Here is a 23,096-nt window from a genome sequence, read left to right as displayed (position 1 = left end):
GATTGTTGTACTGAGTGGTGGCTTTCTAGGCGTGCGGGCCCTCGACTCGATAGCCGGAAGTCATCCAAGCTGAAGCTGTGGCCCACACAACCTATCTAGACAGTAGTCAGCTCCAGTTGGTAACCAGTATGGCTGATCGTGCGACGCTGGAGGATCTGGTGCGACTTCAGGGAGAGCGCGTGCGGGCCCTTAAGCAGCAGAAGGCCAGCGCTGAGCAGGTACGACCCAGGAGGCAGGAGAGGGGACAAAGGAAGGCCTGGGAGAACAGAGCGGGGAGTGGTCTGCACAGAGGATGGGGATGTGGAAGAAAGGACTGGACTTGTAGGTAGGAGGACGGGCTGGGTGGGGAGGTAGCTGCGGTAGGACCCGAGAGAAGCAAAGCTAGGCTTGGGAGAGAGATATGCCCCACATCCTGCTGAGGGAGGGATACTGAATGAATGACGGAAGAGGGAGGGGGTGGCAGATGTGGTAGCCCAGCGCCTACTTTCCCTCCACAGATCGAGGAGGAGGTGGCAAAACTACTGAAACTGAAGGCACAACTGGGCCCTGATGAAGGGAAACAGAAGTTTGTGCTCAAAACCCCCAAGGTAAATATTCCTTTAGGGAGCCTCTGAGAGGGTCCCTAATTCCACTCACAAGGACGCATATATGCCTGCTTCTCTGAATCAGGTCATTGAGGAGGATCTGAAATCCTGCAGAGGAAACAACAGTTGGTTGTAGGCACCAGGCTGGATTGGACTCTGAGTCATTCTGGGATGGCAAAGTGATGGCAGAAGCTAGGCCAGCTGGGTGCTTAGGGGAGTCTACCTGCTACTGCTACCCTTCTTTCATTCAGTAAATATTTACTGAGTGCTTACTGTGTGCCTAGCACTGTACAAAGCAGTGAGTGTACCGTGGTGAACAATATAGCCTGCCCTCAGGGAGCTTACATTCTACTGAAGGAAACAGACTTAGGAGAAATAATCCCACACATGGATATGTAACTACAAATTGTGTTAAGTGATGTAAAGAAGTAAAAAGGATGCTCTGAGAAAAATAAGGGAGAACTGGGAAGTCTGAAGAAGTGATAGACTAGCTGACCTAATAGATGAGTGGAAGACAGCTGGGTGAAGAGTGTGAGGAAGATAAGTCCAGGTAGGGTATGGAAATCCTGAAGTGAGAAAGAACCTTGGTAGTTTCCAGGAACTATAAAAAGACCTTTATGACTAGAACCAAATAGAGAAGGAGAGTACAATGGAATGAAGTTGGAGATTCCTAGCTCAACCACCATGATTTCAGTTCAGATGCCACTTTCTGTAAGTTCTATAAACTGAACTATTTACCTATCATCTGGGTTCCCTTGGCACTTCATAAGTATCTCTGTTATTGCATTTATTGCTGACTTTTCATTATTCACATGGTTTATTTAACCTGAGAGTCTGGGACTAAATAGGTATTCAATGAATGTATGTGAAATTTAATTCCAAAGTAGAGGGGAGATGATCTGTCTTCCTTATGTTGAGATGTCGCTGTTTAAGAGTAATTCTTTGGGCTCCTAAAATCATTGAGCTATTCCTTTCTACATATAACTCATTTCAAAGGTTAAAGAGGGGCTTCCCTGGTGGCTCAGTGGTTGAGAGTCCGCCTGCCAATGCAGGGGACATGGGTTCATGCCCTGGTCCGGGAAGATCCCACATGCCGCGGAGTGGCTGGGCCCGTGAGCCATGGCCGCTGAGCCTGCGTGTCCGGAGCCTGTGCTCCACAACGGGAGAGGCCACAACAGTGAGAGGCCCGCGTACTGCAAAAAAAAAAAAAAAAAAAAAAAAAAAAGTTAAAGAGATGGTGTAAAACCCCAAGGCAGTGACCATCAATAGTTATTCAAACTATTGGGTGAAAAGATTAATGGGGATTTATGATAGATCAGGCTGACCTCAGCTAAACCCAATGATCAATCTTAGCTTCACTAAAAGTAGGACAACCAGACATTATATTCCTCTTGATGTGATGCAATAAGAAGTACACAGCACCACCTATGAAGTATTCTTGCCAAGAAGAATTGTACCTGAATCTAATCAGTCTTCAGACTTAACTACCAGTTTACCTAACTACCAGTTTACTGGAAATATGGGAAATGGAGGAACATGTTAAATGACCACATTGAATATACAGTTAACCAAATCTAGAATGAGAAAAATTCTTTCAGAAAAATGACTCAGTTTCCTCAACAGATAAAGGACATTTTTTTTTAAAAAAAAAAGGAAAGGAAACTGTTGCAGATTAAATAGACATGAGACATATCAACCAAGTACTTGGGCACTAGGTAAAGGGCTGCTGTTAAGTTGTATTGGTTGTAAGGAAGGTATTGTAGTGTTTTGTTTTTTAATCCTTATATGTTAGACAATTATACTGAAATATTTATGGATGAAAGTATATGATATCTGGGATTACCTTAAAATACTGCAGGAAAAAAAAATATTGGGGCTTAGATAAAATAAGAATAGCAGATGTTGATAGTTGTTGAAGGTAGGTAATAAACACAGGGTGGGGTGGTCCAGTGTTCTATTCTCTATAATGTGTGTTGGAAAATTTCCATAATTTAATGTTAAAAGAAAATGAGATACAGCAGAAACTAACACAACACTGTAAAGCAATTATACTCCAATAAAGATGTTTTTAAAAAAACAAGAAAATGAGAATATACTGGAGAGTTAATATCCACTTAGTTTGTTGAAATACATTTCTTTTTTTTTTTTTTTTTTTTGAAATACATTTCTTGACATGTGATTCATAATTAACAGAAAACTCAGTATTATGGGGAAAGGACTTTTTCAAGGGACCTTCCTGGTCAAAATTATTTTCATAGTGTTATTTGCCTTTCACTTCGTTTGCGATGAAGGTGCAAAAGCACTGGTGTGTAGAACTGCTCGTGTCTTAGCACAAATTAAGATGTTGGCACTGAGCTGTACTAATAACCATTATGTTCTTTACTTTCGTGAACTCACAGTAAAAAAAAAAGATTCAGTTTCACTTAAGAATGTCCTTGATAAAACAGTAAAAATTATTAATTTTATTGAATATCGACCCTTGAGTACACTGTTTTTTAATACTCTGTATGATGAAATGGAAAGCACAGATAAAGCACGTCTGCTGCATTCCAAAGTAGGAAAAATGCTGTGCCATGTGTGAACTGTAGGCTGAACTAGCTACTTTTTTCATGGAAAACCTTTTTTATTTGAAAGAAAAACTGAAAGATAAACTATTGTGTTAAAGATTTGGATATTTGGCAGACATTTTCACAAAACTGAACAAAGTGAGCCTTGTCACCTCAAGGAAAACATTCAACAGTATTTGTTGCCAGCGATAAAATTCAAGTGTTCAAGTCAATGTTAGAACTTGTATTTTCCACCATGAGCTTGACAGGTTCTCAATACTTGAAGACTTTCCTGATGAGATCTATGGTGACATGAACAAATACGGTTTTTTGATATTGTATACTGAGGCATATCAACATTTGGAAGATCTGTGTAACTGTTATCAAAGAACAAATATTTTCTAAATGACCAATGCATGATGTTATAAAATTGTGCCTGCATAGCATATCCAAAGTACAAGATAGAGTAACAGATATTTTTTAAATTGTACTAAAATATACATAACATAAAATTTGCCATTTCAACCATTTTTAGGTATACAGTTCAGTGGCATTAAGTACATTCATATTGCTGTGCAACCATAACCACTATTCATCCCCCATAACTTTTTCATCATACCAAACTGAAATTCTTTACCCATTAAACAGTAACACCCCATTCTACCCTCCCTTCAGCCCCTAGTAACCATCGTTCTACTTTCTGTCTCTGTGAATTCTGGGTACCTTATAATAGATTTTAATGTAACAATGTGAAAAGTTCATTGATGTACTTTCAGATTCCACATTGCAAACCAATCCTTAAGAAGCTCTCCCTCTGGATTTTGGTGTAGTTTAAGAAGAATATCTACAATTAGCTGAAAAGTTTATTAAAAATATTCCTCCTTTTACAATTACACATCTCTGTAAGGCTAGATTTTCTTTATATATTCAACCAGAACAACATATCACAACAGAATTGAATGCAAAAAGCATATATGAAAATTCAGCTGTCTTCTATTAACCCAGGCATTAAAGATTTGCAAAAATGTAAATCAGTGCCACTCTTCTCACCAGATGTTTTTGTTTTGGAAAGTAGTTACATTTTTCCTAAAATGTTATTTATGTTAACATGTAATGGATTTTCTTTTTGTTAAGTGAATTAATATTTTTAAATGTTTGCAGTTTTAATTTATAATACGATAAATATTGATAGGTATAATCCACTTTGGGGTCCTTAGTAAATAGTAAGAGTGTAAAGGGGTCCTGAGACCAAAGAGGTCGTACTTGTGAGTAGCATATAAAAGCCCATACTAGAAGCTCTGACCTGGAAGAACAGAGTTCTAGTACCGACTGCCAGGAACCAGCTGAATGGCCTTAAGTAATGACTTAACTTCTCAACACATTCAAATTCATTAACTTAGCCCTTGTCATAGGGCTATCAGAAAAAAATTAAAGAAAAAAATAGTGGAGACTTCCCTGGTGGCGCAGTGGTTAAGAATCCGCCTGCCAAAGCAGGGGACACGGGTTTGAGCCCTGGTCTAGGAAGATCCTACATGCTGCGGAGCAACTAAGCCTGCATGCCACAACTACTGAGTCTATGCTCTAGAGCCCGCGAGCCACAACTACTGAGCCCGCGTGCTACAACTACTGAAGCCCACGCACCTAGAGCCCGTGCTCTACAACAAGAGAAGCCACCACAATGAGAAGCCGGCGCACCGCAACGAAGAGTAGCCCCTGCTCGCCACAACTAGAGAAAGCCCGCGTGCAGCAAAGAAGACCCAATGCAGCCAAAAATAAATAAATTTTTTTTTAAAAAAAGAGGGCTTCCCTGGTGGCGCAGTGGTTGAGAGTCCGCCTGCCGATGCAGGGGACACGGGTTCGTGCCCCGGTCCGGGAAGATCCCACATGCTGCGGAGTGGCTGGGCCCGTGAGCCATGGCCGCTGAACCTGCACATCTGGAGCCTGTGCTCCGCAACGGGAGAGGCCACGACAGTGAGAGGCCCGCGTACCGCCAAAAAAAAAAAAAAAAAGAAAGAAAAAATAGTATTTATTAGGATTTCCTTTTAAGGTATGTTGGGAGAGAACGTTACTTGTAAAATTTGGAATTCAATTCATTAAGCCAGTTTGAGTTGGTTATATGCCTGTCATCAGGTAGATGTTTTCTATTAGGCAGGGGAATGTTCTGTTTCCCAGAAAATGAGTTTAGGAAAATTTCTCAGAGAACAGAGTTCCAAGAATTCTAGAAGATAGAACCAAGCTAAAACGGGGTTGGAATTTAGAAGGGTGAGAGCAATGGATGTGGTAATTAATAGGGAATTGTTTGTACTTGTTTTACAACTCAGTGACCTGTAGGAAAACCTAAGTTTGGGGCAGGGTTTTCATTCGCCATCATTGAAGTCATGTTTTTATATTTCTAGACCTTACTGTTCTTTGTTTTTAAACCCCATCCCTGGTTCTCTGGCTGATTTTGACTCCAAGGGCACAAGAGACTACAGTCCCCGGCAGATGGCAGTTCGGGAGAAGGTGTTTGATGTAATCATCAGCTGTTTCAAGCGCCACGGTGCAGAAGTAATTGATACACCTGTGTTTGAACTAAAGGTGAGGGGTGGATGAGGAGAAATTGCCTGGTGGAATAATGGGTATACAAACAACAAAGAGGATGGCAAGAGAGTGAGGCCCAAAGGTCTCTCTCTTGTTGCAGACAAAGATTGGCATTTTCTCCATGAGAAGGGGGACAGGACTGTCATAGAGAAAGAGGCCCTGCTTTTTATTTACCTTGGTTGTGGCCGGCAGCATCCAAAAGAGAGCCCTTCTCAGGGGTGGAAGTTGTTATGGCTCCTGGCTACATTGAATTCCATGGCACCTGTACTTGAGATGTTTCCTAGATACATGTAAATCGAACATATAAAGGATAAATATGCAACCAGTCTCCTATTGATGGACCCTGAGGTTGTTTCTAGTTCTTTGCTATTAAAAAACAGTTCTTTGCATCCCTCCCTGCTTAAAACCCAGTAACTCCCAATGCATTTATAATAAAATCCAAACTCTTTACTCAGGCTTACAAGGCCCTACATGATGTGGCAACTGCCTACATTTCCCACCTCATCTCATGCGCTTCTTCCCCTTGCCCGCTGTGCTACCATGGTCTTTTTCTATTCCTGGAACATACTAAATATGTTTCTATCTTCGAGCCTTTGTTCTTGCTCTTCCCTCTTGCTGAACTTCCTTTTTCTCTAGCTCTCTGCATGACTTTAATTCCAGAGTAAATTAGACATAACAGATTTTGATTTCAGATTTCAACTAAAATGCCATTCCTCAAATACTCCTCTCCAACTGCCTTGTCTAAAGCAGCCGTTGTCTATCACATTGACCTATTTTATTTCCGTTAAAGAAGCTATCACTATCAAAAGTTATGTTAATTTGTTCCCTTGCATTAATGTACTGCCTGTCTCTTTTCATTACTATAGAAGATCCATGAGGGCATGGACTGCCTTTGTTCACTGATGTATACACAGGGCTTAGAACAATGTCTGGTACTAGTGGGCATTTATCTGCAGGGTAAATTCACAGAAGTAGAATTTCTGGGTCAAATGGTTGTACTCATTCCTATTTCTACCAACTATATTAGTTTGCTAGTGTTCCCATATCAAAATACCATAGACTGGGTGTCTTAAAGAACAGAAATTTATTGTCTGGAGGCTAGAAGTCCAAGATAAGCTGTCAGCAGGGTTGGTTTCTTCTGAGGGTCATGAGGGAAGGATCTGCTTATGGCCCCTCTCACTGGCTTTTAGATGGTGTCTTTTCCCTATGTCTTCACATCATCTTCCCTCCTCTGTGTCCAAATTTCCTCTTTTTATAAGGACATGAGTTATATTGGATTAAGACTCATCCTAATGACCTCGTTTTACCTTAATTACTTCTTTAAAGACCCTGTCTCCGAATAGAGTCACAATCTGAGGTTATGGGGGCCAGGAGGGTGCAGGGAATAGGGCTTCAATATATGAATTTCGAGGGGACACAATTCAGGCCATAATACCAACCACTGTATTCTCTGGCCATAACACCAACCATTGTATGAGTATTTCTATTTTCTACACACTGGGAATTTTCAGGTTTTTTGAATTTTGCCAGTCTGGTAGTGAAATATGTTATCTTGTTGAAGACATCACAGGGCAAGGACTCTCAGTTTTGGCTTTTGACAGTGTTCAAATCTCAGGCCGTCATAAAAACATTTACCTTTGTTGATCTAATGACCCACTCCTAGGCATTTATACTTCAAAAAAATATTCAAAACAAAAAACTGTGTACCCAAATATATTTATTGAAATGCTATGGAATTTTTTTTCAGTAGGAATAACCTAAACATCTATCAGTGTAACACTAGGAAGGAAGGAAATAGCTTCTTCTCACTAGAATATTATGCAGTTTTTTTTTTTGGCCATGCCACACAGCTTGCAGGGTCATAGTTCCCCAACCGGGGATTGAACCCAGGCCCTTGGCAGTGAGTGCGCAGTCCTAACCACTAGACCGCCAGGGAACTCCCAATGCAGCTTTTAAAAATAATACTTCAGCTCTGTCACAAAATGGAAATGTGATAAGCAGAAAACCAAATTGGTATCTCCTTGATTATAACTACATCAAATAAGGAAACATTGGGAGAGAGAACAGAGGAAATGTAGATAAGTTGAAATCAGTCATAGTTAGAATGGTGGGTTTTTGTTTTTAAAAATTCCTTTCAAATTGTTATATTTATCATTATGGTCACATTTCTTTATGTTTTCTCCAGGAAACACTGACTGGAAAGTATGGGGAAGACTCTAAGCTTATCTATGACCTGAAGGACCAAGGTGGGGAGGTGCTGTCTCTTCGCTATGACCTCACTGTATCTTTTTAAACTTTGGATGTATTGGCCCTTACTGGGCTGGGGCTTTTTCTAGCCTCAGGTTTGGGGGCAGCTATATATAGGTGGGATCAAATATAATGCATCTTGCAGTCAGGGAAGTTATTTCTCTAAACCAGGAGCTGGGCTTTGGCCAAACAGAGCATAGCTAGCCTTTGAAGGCTTCTGAATCCTGAGTGAGACCTCAGCTTTATGTCAGGGTCCAGTTCTGACTCTGCCAACAATCCCCTGGATTCAGAATATGTCTCCCTTGCCCTGGCTGGTGGACAGAGTTCTCCCTAATTGACCAACAGCACGTTTCCTTTATCTCCAAGCTATGTCAGAGAATTATCTGCTTAGAGATCCCTACTTGGGGCCCTTTTTCTGCTCCCTGGCCAATCTGCCCACCCCCATGCTGTGCTCAGCATGGCCCAAAAACAAAAGAGCCTTAATATTTTATGAGACTTCAGCTGCCCTGTATGGTAACAAAGTTGATTCTTGCTGATGTTCAGAAATGCTGTTAATCTTACAGATGGTGGTTTTACCCACACAGGGTGCGGTTAGACCCCAGCTTCTGTTGGTGATGATAATCAACTTCCAGACTCTGAAAGGCAGGGCTTTCCCCTTAACTCTCTGTCATCAGGTTCCTTTTGCTCGGTATTTGGCAATGAATAAACTGACCAACATTAAACGCTACCACATAGCAAAAGTGTATCGGCGGGATAACCCAGCCATGACCCGAGGCCGATATCGGGAATTCTACCAGTGTGTGAGTATGGGGGCAGGATGGGTAAGGAGGCCCTCCCTTGAGCCAGTAGAATCTATTGAGTACTTATGGTGTCCTGAAAAATCTAGATGCCCCAGATAATGCTAACCCTAAGATTTCTTTAGTATTTTCATATACAGGACAGGGATTATGCTCCTCATTTTATCTGAGGAAACTTGAGGCTCAGCAAGATGAAGAGATCATAGGGATAAGAAAGGCAAAGTTAGGACTAGAACTCTTGGTCCAGGGCTTTTTATATTAAACCACAGTGATAGGATCAGAGCAAAGGAAGAGGAAACTGGATTTGAGGTACTGTCGCACAGACTGGTGGCACAGCTTCTGAATGAATAAAGGACTAAGGCCGTATAATTGCTCCCACAACAGTGGAAGGAAATAAGGAAAAATAGATGAGTGAGATAATGAAGGAATAGCCCTGTGGATGGGAAGAAAACCAGGACTGGTAAGAGACCCAGGAATACTGGGGTTTTGCTCTGGGCTGACAGTCAGACGGAGAATGAAGAATGTGGTCTGCGCATGAGTGCAAAGAGGCCTCCTTCATAGAAAGCAGAGCTCCCAGGAGTCCTCCCTCAAGGTTAAACCCCTGAGGACCTCTAGCTAGCCCTCTCCCTACAGGATTTTGACATTGCTGGGCAATTTGACCCCATGATTCCTGATGCAGAGTGCCTGAAGATAATGTGTGAGATCCTGAGTTCACTCCAGATAGGCGACTTCCTGGTCAAGGTCAGAGCTGAATGGGGCTGGGAGGGCAAAGCTGGGCCTGGCCTCTCACAGGAGAAGGTCCTTGTGCAGAGGAACCAGTAGCCTAAGTGTCCAAGGCTATCGAGGGTCATGTAGGGAGATCCTCTTCTCACTATGCCTTGGGTCGCTGCAGGTGAATGATCGGCGCATCCTAGATGGGACGTTTGCCGTCTGTGGTGTTCCTGACAGCAAGTTCCGCACCATCTGCTCCTCAGTGGACAAGCTGGACAAGGTAATGACCCAAACACCTGACTCTTCTTTTCCCAGATCCCACCCTGCCCTGAGAAATGGAAAAGATTAGGAGAGAGAGGGCCCTGCTTCTATGCCCACAGAGGAAGATTAGCCCCAGGATATAGGTTGACGGGCAGCTTCTGCTTAAGACCACACCCTGAGAAGGGCTCACACTTGCTCTGCACTGGGGAAGCTGCCCAGGGTTCCCTGACTGGTATCTGTCTGCTCAGGTGTCCTGGGAGGAAGTAAAGAGTGAGATGGTGGGAGAGAAGGGCCTGGCACCTGAGGTGGCTGACCGCATTGGGGACTACGTCCAGCAGCATGGTGAGAAACAAACCCTGCCTCCCCGGCAGCCATCCCACTGCCCTCAAGCGAAAGCCAAACTCCTCCGTGTGTGTGCACGCGCGCGCGCGCGCGCGCGCATGCGCACTGGAGACAGAGGGAAAGGGAATGCATGTGTGTGTATGCACACATGCATACATGTGTAATCCAGAGGAAAAGGTAAAGCCCTTATCTTTTTCTTCTTGTCAGTCTGGCTCACAAATCTGTCTCCCCAGGTGGGGTATCCCTGGTGGAACAGCTGCTCCAGGATCCTAAATTGTCCCAAAACAAGCAGGCCTTGGAGGGCCTGGGAGACCTGAAGCTGCTCTTTGAGTATCTGACCTTGTTTGGCATTGCTGACAAGGTGAGTCAGGTTGGGATGGGAGCCTTATTAGCTGAGCTCCGGGGCTGGAGGCCTTTGATCCTCATCTGCTGCTGACCATGTTCTTATCCCTCCAGATCTCCTTCGACCTGAGCCTAGCTCGAGGGCTGGACTACTACACCGGGGTGATCTTTGAGGCGGTGCTGCTACAGCCCCCAGCCCAGGCAGGGGAAGAGCCCCTGGGTGTGGGCAGTGTGGCAGCTGGAGGGCGCTATGATGGGCTGGTGGGCATGTTTGATCCCAAAGGGCGCAAGGTGCCATGCGTGGGGCTCAGCATTGGGGTAGAGCGGATCTTCTCCATTGTGGAGCAGAGGCTGGAGGTATGTCTTGGGGCTGGGTGGAAGACATTCTGGGCAGATGGTGGCACCTGAGCTATCTTCTTTGATCTCTAAGGGGGCAATTAGTACTGCATTGGGCAAGTTGCATCTTTGCAAAGAAATGGAGAGAAGACTGTTGCTGTCCTTCAGACTCCCACCCCATTATAGGCCAGCTTGATGGATCTTTGATCATTCTTTCTTCACAAAATCCTTTGCTCCCTACTTCCTTCAGAGCTGTCAGGAATCTAGGCCAGTATATCCAAAGACCTGGATCTTCCTCATAATACAGAACACTTAATACTTTACTACTCTGTGCTAGGCACTGTGCTTAGTGCTTTTCACGCATTGTCTAATAAAACTCTTAAACAGCCCTCTGAGGGTAGCTACTTTCATTATTTACATTTCTCAGGCAAGGGAACTGAAGATTATAGATAAAATAATTTGCCCGAGGTTTAAGTGGCAGAGTCAGAATTCGGATGCAGGCAGTCCAACTCCAAAGTCTTGCTTCCAACCACTCTGCGATATTGTCTCTAAGTGGGAAGCGTGTATCTGAGGCTGTGGGATCCCTCAGATGGTTATCCTGACTCTCTAGCACCTAGAGTAATATGAAGGAAGCCCTTCTTGGCCTCAAGCCCACCTTTGTTGCTACTGCTCTTAAGTGGCTGGTTGCCTTTCATCCCTCGGGTAATGCTCTGGCAGTAACCTTCCCACTGCTCCCACCCTTTTCTCTAGAGTGGAACCCACTGGTGTTTTCCAATTGAGGTCACAGTTCCAGTAGGCATCTTATGTTTTAAGAACAATGGGAATAGTTTTCCAGAAAAAGAGACAGCAGCAGCATTCTTTCTCCCCTCCATCCACACCCCCACCCAAGTCGTGCCCTATGGCTGACGCATAAGAGACACAGTCTCCTTGTGGGAACTAGGACTGCCAGGGGTGATTGGATTGCCTGGGTGAGCTCAGAATATCACTTATGATGCATAAGGTTCTAGATGGAGATAAGCTTGAAGTTACTGTACATAAGCTACCTTTGCCCTCCATTATTAATTCTGGCAAGTCATATGTACAAGCCAGTCAGTTCATTTCTTATTCTTCTAAGAGCTACTTTTTGCCCAATTGCTAGATGAGAAGACTAGCCTGCCCTGGTGGAGTTGGGCCTGGTCTCAGACTCCTGACAAGAGCCTGCTCTGTTTGCTCTTTGAAGGTGTTGTAAAGGGTAGCCCAGTTCTTTCTTAACTGCTTCTTCCCTAGGCCGTGAAGGAGAAGGTACGGACCACAGAAACACAGGTGCTTGTGGCGTCTGCACAGAAGAAGCTGCTGGAGGAGAGACTGAAGCTCATCTCAGAGTTATGGGATGCTGGGATCAAGGTAGAGGAGGCAAGCCCCAGGGTGGCAGCAAATTTGGGAGTGCTGGGCACAAACGAAATAAAAGCTTATCCATAGTGGCCCTGCCATTACTGTGGCTTCTTGGGGTGAAGGTCAGAGAAAGGTGCCAACTTGGGCCCCAAGGAGATTGTCCCAGAGGTCTGCAGAAGACAGCCTTCATCTCCTTCCCTGGTCCCCTGCAGGCAGAGCTGCTCTACAAGAAGAACCCCAAGTTACTGAATCAGCTGCAGTACTGTGAGGAGGCAGGCATCCCACTGGTGGCCATCATTGGTGAGCAAGAGCTCAAGGACGGGGTCATCAAGCTCCGCTCGGTGGCCAGCAGGGAAGAGGTAAGTAGGTGGACAGGAAGGCTGAGGGATGGGGAAGGCTGAGGGATGGGGAATGTATGCCATTTCGGCAGACCAAGGCCGAAAGTTACTGTACATAAGCTAGACCAAGGCCAAGGCCCATTCAAGACCTAAGCAAAAGCCTGGCATTCATATTAACGCCCAGTCCTAAAGGACTTAAGGGGGTAATATGTTACTATGGTCATGGTAGGGTAAAATCTCCATCCCCACACATACCCTGTGTCTCTCCACCTCCCCCAAGAAGCGCTGTCTCCCCTGAGGTGTTTGATTGGGTTCCTGCGCCCAGCTGAGCCAGGCCTGATGACTAGAGGAAGGCATGGGTGCTCAGAGAGCAGTGGAACACAAGATGCTCATACCACCTTGTTCCTCCATCCTGGCCAGGTGGACGTCCGAAGAGAAGACCTCGTGGAGGAAATCAGAAGGAAAACAAGCCAGCCCCTTTGCATCTGCTGAGTTGAACTATCAGAGAAAAGTAGGACTGGCACTATTTAAGGCTAAGACAAAACTCTGCATATGTACTTCAGCAGCTTTGCACGTTTCCTTCCCAACAGGAAGACCTGAAGAGTGGTCATAACAGAGACTTTTTTTATTTTTTTTTGCGGCACGCGGGCCTCTCACTGTTGTGGCCTCTCCCGTTGCGGTGGAGCACAGGCTCCGGACGCGCAGGCTCAACGGCCATGGCTCACGGGCCCAGCCGCTCCGCGGCATGTGGGATCTTCCCGGACCAGGGCACAAACCTGTGTCCCCTGCATCGGCAGGCGGACTCTCAACCACTGCGCCACCAGGGAAGCCCACTTTTTTATTTTTATTATGATTATTTTATTGGTAATCACTGGCAAAAATGGCCACCCAAAAATGGGTGGGCCACGGGGAACGGGCCCAAGATGGTTTCCTCGGCAGGGCCCTACAACTAGGTGGAGGGAACGCTTCCCACAACCAGCCGCCGCGGAAGGTCCAATAAAATGCCTCAACCACTGGAGCCTGCCTGTGTCACTACTGCCTAGCCCTGCCTTCCCTGTTAGAGCCTGGGCCTCCCACTGCGACCACTTCCGCGGTGGAAAATGGGGAGAGACACTTACAGTATCTCCCACGGGCTATTCCGCAGGGGAAGGGCGCCCCTGACGTTCTCGCCTCCAGCCTCCATCCTGCAGGTTTGCGAGCCGTGTTTTAGGAGGTGGGGCTGCCCGCAGACCCACCCACTAAGGTCTCTAGCTTTCACCTGAGGGTCTGAGGTTCCCGCGGCGCACGTGCGGCGGATACCCCCACCCCCTTGGTGGGCGGGGTCGTGCTCAGAGCCAATGAGAGCTTTGGGGGTGGAGGAGTAGGGAAGCTTCCAGAGGGGCAGATTGGGAGGAGTTTATAAAGGGGGTACGAGCGAGCCAGTGGGAGAGCAATGCAGTCCAAGCGGGAGTGTGAGGTAAGTGTTTGCCTATCAGGGGGTTGGTGAGCCCTGGACATAACAGGCGAGGTGGGGGTGGACGCGGCGATAAGGCATTCCAACCTGCCCTTTTCCCCCTCAGCTGTGGTGTGAGAGGGTGAATCCAGAGAACAAGGCGGCGCTGGAGGCGTGGGTCAGGGAGACGGGCATCCGCCTGGTGCAGGTGAACGGGCAGAGGAAGTATGGCGGGCCACCCCCAGGTACGGTAGTCCCAGCCCTACGCCTACGGGAGGGCTAAGGCAGCCTCGACGGCCACGAGCCGCCGCGTTCGGGGGAGGGAGGGGCCTACGCCGAGGCTCCACAGTCAGAAACTTATAACTACCCCGTTACCCGCCCCCCCAGCTGATGAAACTCATTGTCTGTGGCTTCCCACCCACCCGCCCCCTCGAGGAAAGGAGCCAGTCTTAAGGTGCCAGCCCCGTTGGTAGCTCAGTCACCCAGTTACGCCAACGACCCGGGGCGTACGGGTGTTGTAACCATTTCACAGACGTTTGCACACATACTCCCTCCTGCGCTCGGTTCCTGGACCTCGACCCCGGAACCGTCCGGGTGGTTGACGGTGCCCCTCCCCACCCCCTTCCCCCAGGATGGGTGGGCAGCCCGCCGCCGGCCGGGTCAGAAGTGTTTATCGGGCGGCTGCCCCAGGATGTGTACGAGCACCAGCTGATCCCACTGTTCCAGCGCGTGGGCCGCCTCTACGAGTTCCGCCTGATGATGACCTTCAGCGGCCTGAACCGCGGCTTCGCTTACGCCCGCTACAGCTCGCGACGCGGCGCCCAGGCCGCCATCGCCACGCTGCACAACCACCCGCTGCGGCCGTCCTGCCCGCTGCTCGTGTGTCGCAGCACCGAGAAGTGCGAGCTGAGTGTGGACGGCTTGCCGCCGGGCCTGAGCCGCCAAGCGCTGCTGCTCGCGCTGCAGCCGCTGGGGCCCGGCCTGCAGGAGGCGCTGCTGTTGCCCAGCCCTGGGCCGGCGCCCGCGCAGATCGCACTGCTCAAGTTCAGCTCGCACCGCGCCGCGGCCATGGCCAAAAAGGCCCTGGTGGAAGGTAGGGGTGGAGACTGCGGGGGGCCGCTGGTTGGGGCGAAACGCGTTCTACCCGGCACTTTACTTCAACACGTCAGCGTAGATCAGCATAGCGGGTTAAAGTCGCGAGACCTTAGGGTCAAACACACTTGAGTTTGAGACAGACTATCTGACCTCACGTTTTTAAATTTCCACCGGTGCTACCAGCTACCACGCACCTAAACTTCACACTTCACATGCACTATCTCCTGACTTAACCCTCAACATTGCAGTGAAACATAGAATGTTGTCCCTCTTTAGATAGGAGACTGTTTTAAGAAAAATTTACTTGCCCAAGGCAATCCAACTGAGCCTACCTTTTATCCACTGTAGAACCTGCTTCTTGAAGCTGAGAATTAAGCAGCATTTAGCACATTCTGTAGTTTTTGGCAAGTATTCATGGTAAAGGTTAGCTATTCTGATGGTTATGAGGTAGACAAAGCCTGCAATCAGCCAGTACTCCAAGGAAACTTAGAAGGTAGCAGTTATTGCACTCCCTTTGTAAGTAAACACAAAGAAGCCTAGAGAAGTTATTTAACTTGCCTGGTGTCACACCAGGAAATGGGGAGGCTACAAATTAAACAGGCTTGTGTGACTTCAGAGGACTCCGGTGCTTGGGCCCAGGGCTTAGACCCCGCCCTGTCTCTGCCTTTTTCCTGCAGGGCAGTCACGCCTCTGTGGAGAACAGGTGGCCGTGGAGTGGCTTAAGCCAGACCTGAAGCAGCGACTCCGCCAGCAGCTCAAGTGTCCGTCTCTACAGTGCCTACAGCCAGAGGGCAGCCAAGTAGCCCTGGCCAGGGACAAGGGGCTGGAGTCCCAAGGGGCTCGGGCTGCCCTGCAGCTGCTATGCCAACGGATGAAGTTGGGCAGCCCACTGTTCCTCACCAAGTGTTTGGGCACAAGTTCTGGCTGGCACCGATTCTGGTACCAGGTGGTGATCCCTGGGCATCCAGTGCCCTTCAGTGGCCTCATTTGGGTTGTGCTGGCCCCCAGTGGGCAGGATGGGCATGAGGTGGCCAAGGATGCTGTGTCTGCAAGGCTGCTGGAGGCACTGAGTCTGGGGCCAGCCTCCAGCGGTCTGCTGCGGCTGAGGCAGGAGGTACCATGGTTCAGCAGTGACCTAATCCTCTCCCCAGGCAGCCTGAATGAGTAGGCAGAGCCTGTGTCAGTCCCTGGCCCAGCAGGCCTGGGCAGCTGCTATCTGATCCCAAGAAGGGGAGGAGCATGGGCCCTGCCCTAGGCCTGACACAGCCTCCCAGCTGAGGCAGGGCCCACAGCACCTCGGGGCAGCTCAAGTTTGGCTAAGTTGTGGTGAGGGAGCTTCCCTTCTCCCTCCCAGCCTGGGGTTTAACCTGACCCCAGGGTTGTTCTCTGACACACAGTCGCACACACACCCCTCTCTCCTCCCACAGCTTAGCATGAATCTTTGCTTCTTATTTTCTTGATTTGTCTTTGTTGATGTTTTTATTTGGGGGCTGGCTGAGCCAAAGGGTCAGAAATCTGCCTTTGCCCCAACCACTTGGCATTCTGGTTTTGGTGTATGCGTAGTTTTGAGTTTTTCTATGCTGGTTGTATTTATATTAAACCCCTGGTTGGTTTACACCTGTGTCTGTGCTGTCTTGTGCCAGCTGTGGGCTTGTCTTACAGTGGTGGAGTGAGCAGCTGCTACAGGGCAAGTACTTCCCCACATCAGTGTGCCGATCCTGAGCATCTTCTTGTGCACAATAGGATATTTTAAATTCCCAGCCTCTCTAGGGATCCAGCCCAGAAAGCAAGACTCTTGTCCGCTGAGAACCCATCCTGAGATTCAGCTCATTCCCTCAGTCACTGTCATCCTCAGTCTCCTCCTCCTCCTGAGCTGTGGCGTCCTCTCCCTCCTCCCTCAGTCCTGCAAAGAAGTCATCCGTGCTCCAGGCCTTGCTGCTCAGCGCCCGTAGTGGCCCTCCCTTTTTCTTGCGCCGGCGGTAGTCATCCACCACCAAAGCCCGCAGCTGGGCCATGTCCCAAAACTTGAGGCGCTGGTCATGGCCACTGCTGGCCAGGAAGCGGCCACAGTGGGAGAGGGCTAGCTTCTCCACAGGTTCCCCGGCATGTTGGCCCACACTGCCCACCACTCGGTTTGGCAGGATGTTGACAGCCCTGGAGAGAAAGAAAAGTGTTGGTATGGGCTGGTTAGGTCTGCCCTTCCTATGACTGGAGGGCCATCCGGCTTCTCTCACCTGATGACTCCATCAGTGGAGCCGGTACACAGCAGACTCTCAGTGACTGGAACCATGCAGTCAATGGACTCAGCTCTCAGGGCAAAGCGGTCACTTGTGGCCCCAAAGCCATCCCAGTTGAAGAGGTAGATGGTACCTTCACTGGAGCCACAGGCCACCTTCTTCCCACACTGCAGGGAAACAGGGCAAACCATGTTTGTGGAGCCACATCAAACCAAGTCCCTATCGCACACCCCCCTCCCGCCCCACCCAGCTGTACTTTCATAAGTGTGACAGAGGTCAGGTCTCCAGACTGAGGCTCGGAGAGCAACTCGAACCGGCGTCGTCTGATGTTGAAGACACCAAGGCAGCCATCTCCGCTGTAGAGAGAGCAAAGCAGCAGGCTTGGCTGGAGGTACCCACCAAGGGAAACATTTAACACAGGGAAGGGAGGGGATGCAGCTTTGAGGCTGTACCTGGCTGTCAGCAGCAGCTTCTTGGCTGGGTCCAGAGCCATGTCAGCAATGTACTCCTCATGCTGCCGCATATCCATTAAGGGGCCCTCCTTCCGCTGGTCCCAGAGGCGGATGCCACCTGTGTCATCCCCAGTTGCCAGAACATTCTCATCCACCAGCAGCAGGCTGTTGATGGGGGCACTAGAAACACAGATACAGAACTTCTTCGAGCACCTTTGTCCCAGTAGGGATGTACCAATCAATCCTTACCCTTTGGCTCAACACACAGTTGGCTTCCCCTTACCTGTGAGCCTTGGAAATGCGTCTTTGCAGTCGTCCCAGCTCCACATCTAGAAAATGGATGGCTTTGTCCTTGGACACAGTAACAAGTTCTGTGGGGAGGGAGGGGGAAATGCCCAGGTCATGGTGCTGTTCATTGCTCCCTTCCCACCACCACACTGCTGGCTGCCTTTCCTAATACTCACTCTGCCCATCTTCAGAGAAGACAACGGCTCGGCAGGACTTGAGGTGGTGACCTGAGGACCAGTGCTCCTTGGTTTCTCCCTCTTGGCAGGAGTAGGAAAAGCTGGGGAGAATGGAAGAAGAGTGAATGACTCCAGACCTCACCTGGGAGTATAGAGACCAACTAGCCAAACTTCCACCTACCTAGGAGTTCCTGCTTGTACACCTCCAAGCCCAAGGAGCTTACCATCCCATTTTCTTTTTTTTTAAATGAATAGGTATTTATATTATTATTTTCTTTAATATTTATTTATTTATTTTGTCTGTGCTGGGTCTTAGTTGCGGCACGCAGGATCTTCGTTGCGGCATGCATGCGGAATCTGGTTCCCCGACTAGGGACTGAACCTGGCCCCCTGCATTGGGAGCGTGGAGTCTTACCCACTGGACCACGAGGGAAGTCCTCCATTTTCCCATCTTCAATGAGCTTCAAATGTGAGGTCTTTTTTTCATTCAATGTACATTTTTGTGACCTCACCCCACCCCTCTTCATCATCTTTGAAAGCCATAACCTGGGGAAAGATTAGGTCTGAATCACTCTGGAGGTCCAAAAATAGTTGATGACAGAACAGCCCAGAAGCTGGAAATGTAAAGATGAGTAAGACAGGGATATTACACTCCAGGTCTACAGGAGCTAAAGAAAGCCACAATTAATTACGGCACATTGGGCTTCCCTGGTGGCGCAGTGGTTAAGGATCTGCCTGCCAATGCAGGGGACACGGGTTCGAGCCCTGGTCTGGGAAGATCCCACATGCTGCGGAACAACTAAGCCCGTGCACCACAGCTACTAAGCCTGCGAGCCACAACTACTGAAGCCCACGCGCCTAGAGCCCATGCTCCCAACAAGAAAAGCCACCGCAATGAGAAGCCTGCACACCACAACGAAGAGTAGCCCCTGCTCGCCGCAACCAGAGAAAAGCCCGCGTGCAGCAACGATGACCCAACGCAGCCAAAAAAAAAAAAAAAAATTACGGCACATTGTGAACACGTGTGGCGGAAGGATGACAAGGGAGGTAGAGCAGAGAGGCACCAGCCTGTAAGCTCAGCTTTGAGGCAAGTACCTGTCAGAGATTATCCCTAGTGTCTGCCTCAGCAGATCTTCAAAAAGGGCTGAATGAATAAGTGCTTACTTGCTAGTTGAGTTCCGGGCAGGCAGAACTGGGTCTACTTATTGTTTGTTCTGTCCCAGTGCCTAGCATGAAAAAGCTGCTTAATAAACACAGATTGAATGAATACTTTGGAAGGGAAGAGAGCCCTGGAAAGCTAACTAAGGTGATGACATGTGAGTTGGATCATGAAGAATAAGTAGTTCACCTGGCAGAGAACAAAGGGCAGATACTGGAGGCAGATGCTGATGTCTCTCCCACGAGGAATGAGGAGAGTTCAAGTGGGAAGAGAGAGGTATAGCTGAATCTAGTAAGATGGGCTGGACTAGGCTTGAGACAACCATGTAGGCCAGGCAGAAGTCTGAATTGAATTCTTTTGGAAAAAGGAACCTCTCTGGAATGGTCATGGGAGAAGTTTGAGGCCTCCAGAAGGCAGTGGCTGAAGGTAGAGAAGAGGAGACAAACAGAAGCCAGGGGTGTGTGTGAAGAAAAGTCCAGGGTGACTCCCAAGTGTCTGGCACTGTAAACATGGATAAAAGTAGTAAACCTCTCTGCAAGGTATGTATTATGGTTCCCATTTTCTTTTATCCTTCCTTCCCGCCTTGCCTTCCCTGCCTGTCTACCTGCCTTTCTCTCTCTCTCTCCCTCCCTCCCTCTCTTTTTTTTTAAATATAAATTTATTTATTTTATTTATCTTTGGCTGCGTTGGGTCTTTGTTGCTGTGCGCGGCTTTCTCTAGCTGCGGCAAGCAGGGGCTATTCTTCGGTGCGGTGCGCGGGCTTCTCATTGCAGTGGCTTCTATTGTTGGGGAGCACGGGCTCTAGGCATGTGGGCTTCAGTAGTTGTGGCTCGCGGGCTCTAGAGCGCAGGCTCAGTAGTTGTGGCGCATGGGCTTAGTTGCTCCATGGCATGTGGGATCTTCCTGGGCCAGGGCTCGAACCCATGTCCCCTGCATTGGTAGGCAGACTCGTAACCACTGTGCCACCAGGGAAGCCCCCCTCTCCCTCTCCCTCTCTCTTTTTCTCTCTCTCTCCCTTCCTCCCTCCCTCCCTCCCTCCCTTCCTTCTTTCCTCCCTCCTTCTTTCCCTCCATCCCTCCCTCCTTCCTCAGAGCCACAGGGCTTGCAGGATCTTAGTTCCTGGGGCCCTGGCAGTGAAAGCGTGGAGTCCTAACCATGGGACCACCAGAGAATTCTCTACTGTTCCCATTTTCAAAGATGAAAATCAGAAATTAACTTGCCCAAGGCCATTGCAGCTAATGAGGGGTTTGGGGTTTAAATTCATTAAGTAAATCTGATAGCACAACTCTCCTGGTTAAGGCCTTCAATGGCTTTTCACTGCTTCTAGCCTACATCTTTTATTCAAAATCAAACGTGTATTGAGCACTAACCCTGGGCTAGAAGCAGGAGATAAAATGGAGAACTAAAGAGACTACAGATTACACTCCAGAACATTGTTTTTCAGACTCTAGTCATGACCCATTACTGAGCTGCAATCAGCATTTTCTGTGTGTGCCCGCAATAACAACAGAATAAAATAAACCAGAAAATATTAGAGTGCATCACACATAATATAAAAGCTATTTTTACCGTGGGGCGAGGTCAAAAAAGTTTAAAAAACATTTTTTTAGTGGAGGAGACAGTGTTCAAATAATTATGCAAACGGATGTATGATTACACACCATTATGTAGTTTATGAGGAAAAGGTATCTGGTGCCGAGGCAGCATTTAACAGGTAATCTAATTTAGTCTGAGGCATGTTTGAAGAGTGAAGAGATGCTGGGGACTCTGGGACAATAGGTGCAAGTGAGGGAAATTCCAGGAAGAAGGAATAACATGTGCAAAGGAGCTGAGGCTTCAAGGTACACTAAAAAGGTAACGATGAATAAGCACAGAAAACAGAAAATAAAGTGAGCAAGGGCCAGATGGTCAAAGCCCTGAAAGCCGGATTAAGGAATCTCAATTTAATTCTAAAAGCAAAGGTAAACTATTGAAGGGTTTTAATCAAGGAAGTGAGGTGGTTGGATTTGTGTTTTTGAAAGATCAATTAAAATGGGCAAGAAGCGAAAGCAGGGGGCCCAGTTGGTTCTGTTTCAGGATCAATACAATATTTCGGTGGGAAATAACAGTGTCCTGAAAGCCTGCCTGTCCGGGCTCCGTCACGACTTTCCAGCCACTTTGTCTCTCAGTTCTTTCAATAGATTTGTGTGGTAACTTACTTAAAGGCGAATGTTATTAAACGAATTGGACAAGACTGAGTCTTGTAAACTTAGTCTCCCTGTAACCTTCTCTCCTCATCCCAGCTCCATCGCTGCAGAGCTTCCAGACCGAGCAGCCCCACACCCACCACGCCCCCATCTCTGCCCCGCACTTACACGAACACGTCCCCGTCCACGTCCCCAGCCGCCAGGAGATCGCGGGCCGGATGGAACGCCAGTCCACTGGCCGGAGCGTCCAGCACGATATCTTCCGGAGTGTCCCGGATCCGGACTGGGGCTTCCGTGGAGTCGGGGTCCTCCTCGTCTCTCCCATCCTCTGCGGGCCTCTCCTCACATGTGCGGTCCATGAACCAGAGGATCCGAGGCGCGCAGCAATTGGTAGGTAAACCCAAGAACCAGTCACTCGGCGGGAGGAGTGGCCCAGGTCACCGCTTCCGGGGTAGGGGGCCAGGCAGGAAGTGGCGTCAAGGCGTTCTCCGTAACCCGGAAAAGGCGGGGCCTGACTCAGCTGGTGGGAGGCACCGACCCGAGGAGCCCGGCCTCCTAATCCAGCTACTTCCCAGTGTTGCAGCGGAGGAGGTTCCTGTGTCAGATACACGGCGCATCCATCAGTCCCCTCCTTGGTCACTTCACGTAAAGTCGAGAACTGCGTTTAAGTTCTTTCCCCTTTTCCTGAGCGGTGCTGACAGTTTGGTACTGTCTCCCGCAATCAGTAAAGGATGACTGCCTGCCTGCCTGCCTTCGGGAGAGAAGAGCGGGACGCCAGTCGTTCATGGTTTGGTGAAAGACCAAGACAAGCGACAGCCAGTTTGGTCAGTAAGCGACAAAAGCCCACGCCGCGAGAATTTGACCTGCGGGGGTCGTAGACAGCAGGCAGTACGCGCACACACTTATTAAGCTGCAGCCCTCCATGCTGAACATCCTCGTGGCCAAAGCAACAGCGCCCCACCCGTTCCTACCGTTTGGCTACAGACCCTCAGCGGGACTGGGCCAGCTGTGCTCAGAGCTGGCAAGGAGTTGCTGAAAAGGAAAAATGGGCACAACAGTTGACATTCTGGACATCCCGGTTACCAAAGGTTCCGCAAAGATGTGTATGGTGGGGCAGATAAGGAGGAGCATGTGCTCCTGTCTGGATCTTGGTTACTTCCACAAGGCTTGGTGGTTCTTGCAGAAACTTATTTTAAACTGGCAGTCAACCCCCAGAAGGTCTCGATCTTAATGACCCTCTAGGTACCTTCATCTGAGCCAGGTGGGTGTCTGTGACCTTTTTCCTAATTGTGACTGCTGCCTACAGCCATGACATCAGGGTGTCACTTACTGTCTGAAATTAGCCATTCTAGGTGCTATTGCAGACAGTGCCCAATTTCAGCCTCCTAGGCGCCGTGCATAAAGCTGGCTTCCTCAAAAAGCTCTTGCCCTGTCAAGGTGAAAGTAACCAAAGGCAATGGCTAAAGTAGCCATCTAGCTCTTCTCGGATCTTGTAAGCCCACAAGTCTTAGCTCAGGGCAGGCAGTGGCAGCTATGGATCCAGCCAGAAAGAACTGGTGACCTTTGCTGATGAGTACCAGACCAAAGTGCTGGCAATGAGCCAAGAGGAAAAGGGT

The 23,096-nt window shown here is 48.5% G+C and overlaps 3 protein-coding genes across 3 annotated transcripts; 2 read left to right on the top strand and 1 right to left on the bottom strand.

Moving 5' to 3' along the window:
* The first annotated feature begins 28 nt into the window (after positions 1-28).
* HARS1 (histidyl-tRNA synthetase 1) lies at positions 29-13,473 on the top strand. Its single transcript, XM_067731979.1, has 13 exons — positions 29-218; positions 498-587; positions 5,588-5,707; positions 7,896-7,991; positions 8,632-8,757; positions 9,388-9,495; positions 9,647-9,745; positions 9,975-10,068; positions 10,302-10,429; positions 10,525-10,767; positions 12,013-12,129; positions 12,330-12,476; positions 12,876-13,473. Exons 1-13 carry the CDS (start codon positions 129-131, stop codon positions 12,945-12,947), a joined length of 1,530 nt encoding a protein of 509 aa, XP_067588080.1. The 5' UTR covers positions 29-128; the 3' UTR covers positions 12,948-13,473.
* An 86-nt stretch (positions 13,474-13,559) lies between these two features.
* Positions 13,560-16,597, top strand: DND1 (DND microRNA-mediated repression inhibitor 1). The gene is given in 5 exon segments (XM_067731993.1): positions 13,560-13,911; positions 14,015-14,132; positions 14,519-14,980; positions 15,660-16,046; positions 16,049-16,597. Coding segments are annotated over 5 exon segments (1,059 nt in total). The 5' UTR covers positions 13,560-13,887; the 3' UTR covers positions 16,117-16,597.
* An 89-nt stretch (positions 16,598-16,686) lies between these two features.
* Positions 16,687-21,953, bottom strand: WDR55 (WD repeat domain 55). Its single transcript, XM_067731991.1, has 7 exons — positions 21,649-21,953; positions 18,136-18,236; positions 17,955-18,042; positions 17,672-17,851; positions 17,476-17,575; positions 17,217-17,386; positions 16,687-17,136 (listed from the first exon to the last, which is right to left on the bottom strand). Exons 1-7 carry the CDS (start codon positions 21,837-21,839, stop codon positions 16,818-16,820), a joined length of 1,149 nt encoding a protein of 382 aa, XP_067588092.1. The 5' UTR covers positions 21,840-21,953; the 3' UTR covers positions 16,687-16,817.
* Between the last annotated feature and the right edge of the window lie 1,143 nt (positions 21,954-23,096).

This window comes from Pseudorca crassidens, chromosome 3, assembly GCF_039906515.1.
Source record: "Pseudorca crassidens isolate mPseCra1 chromosome 3, mPseCra1.hap1, whole genome shotgun sequence".
NCBI classification, from domain to species: Eukaryota; Metazoa; Chordata; class Mammalia; order Artiodactyla; family Delphinidae; genus Pseudorca; species Pseudorca crassidens.
This window is presented reverse-complemented; position numbering and strand designations above follow the sequence as displayed.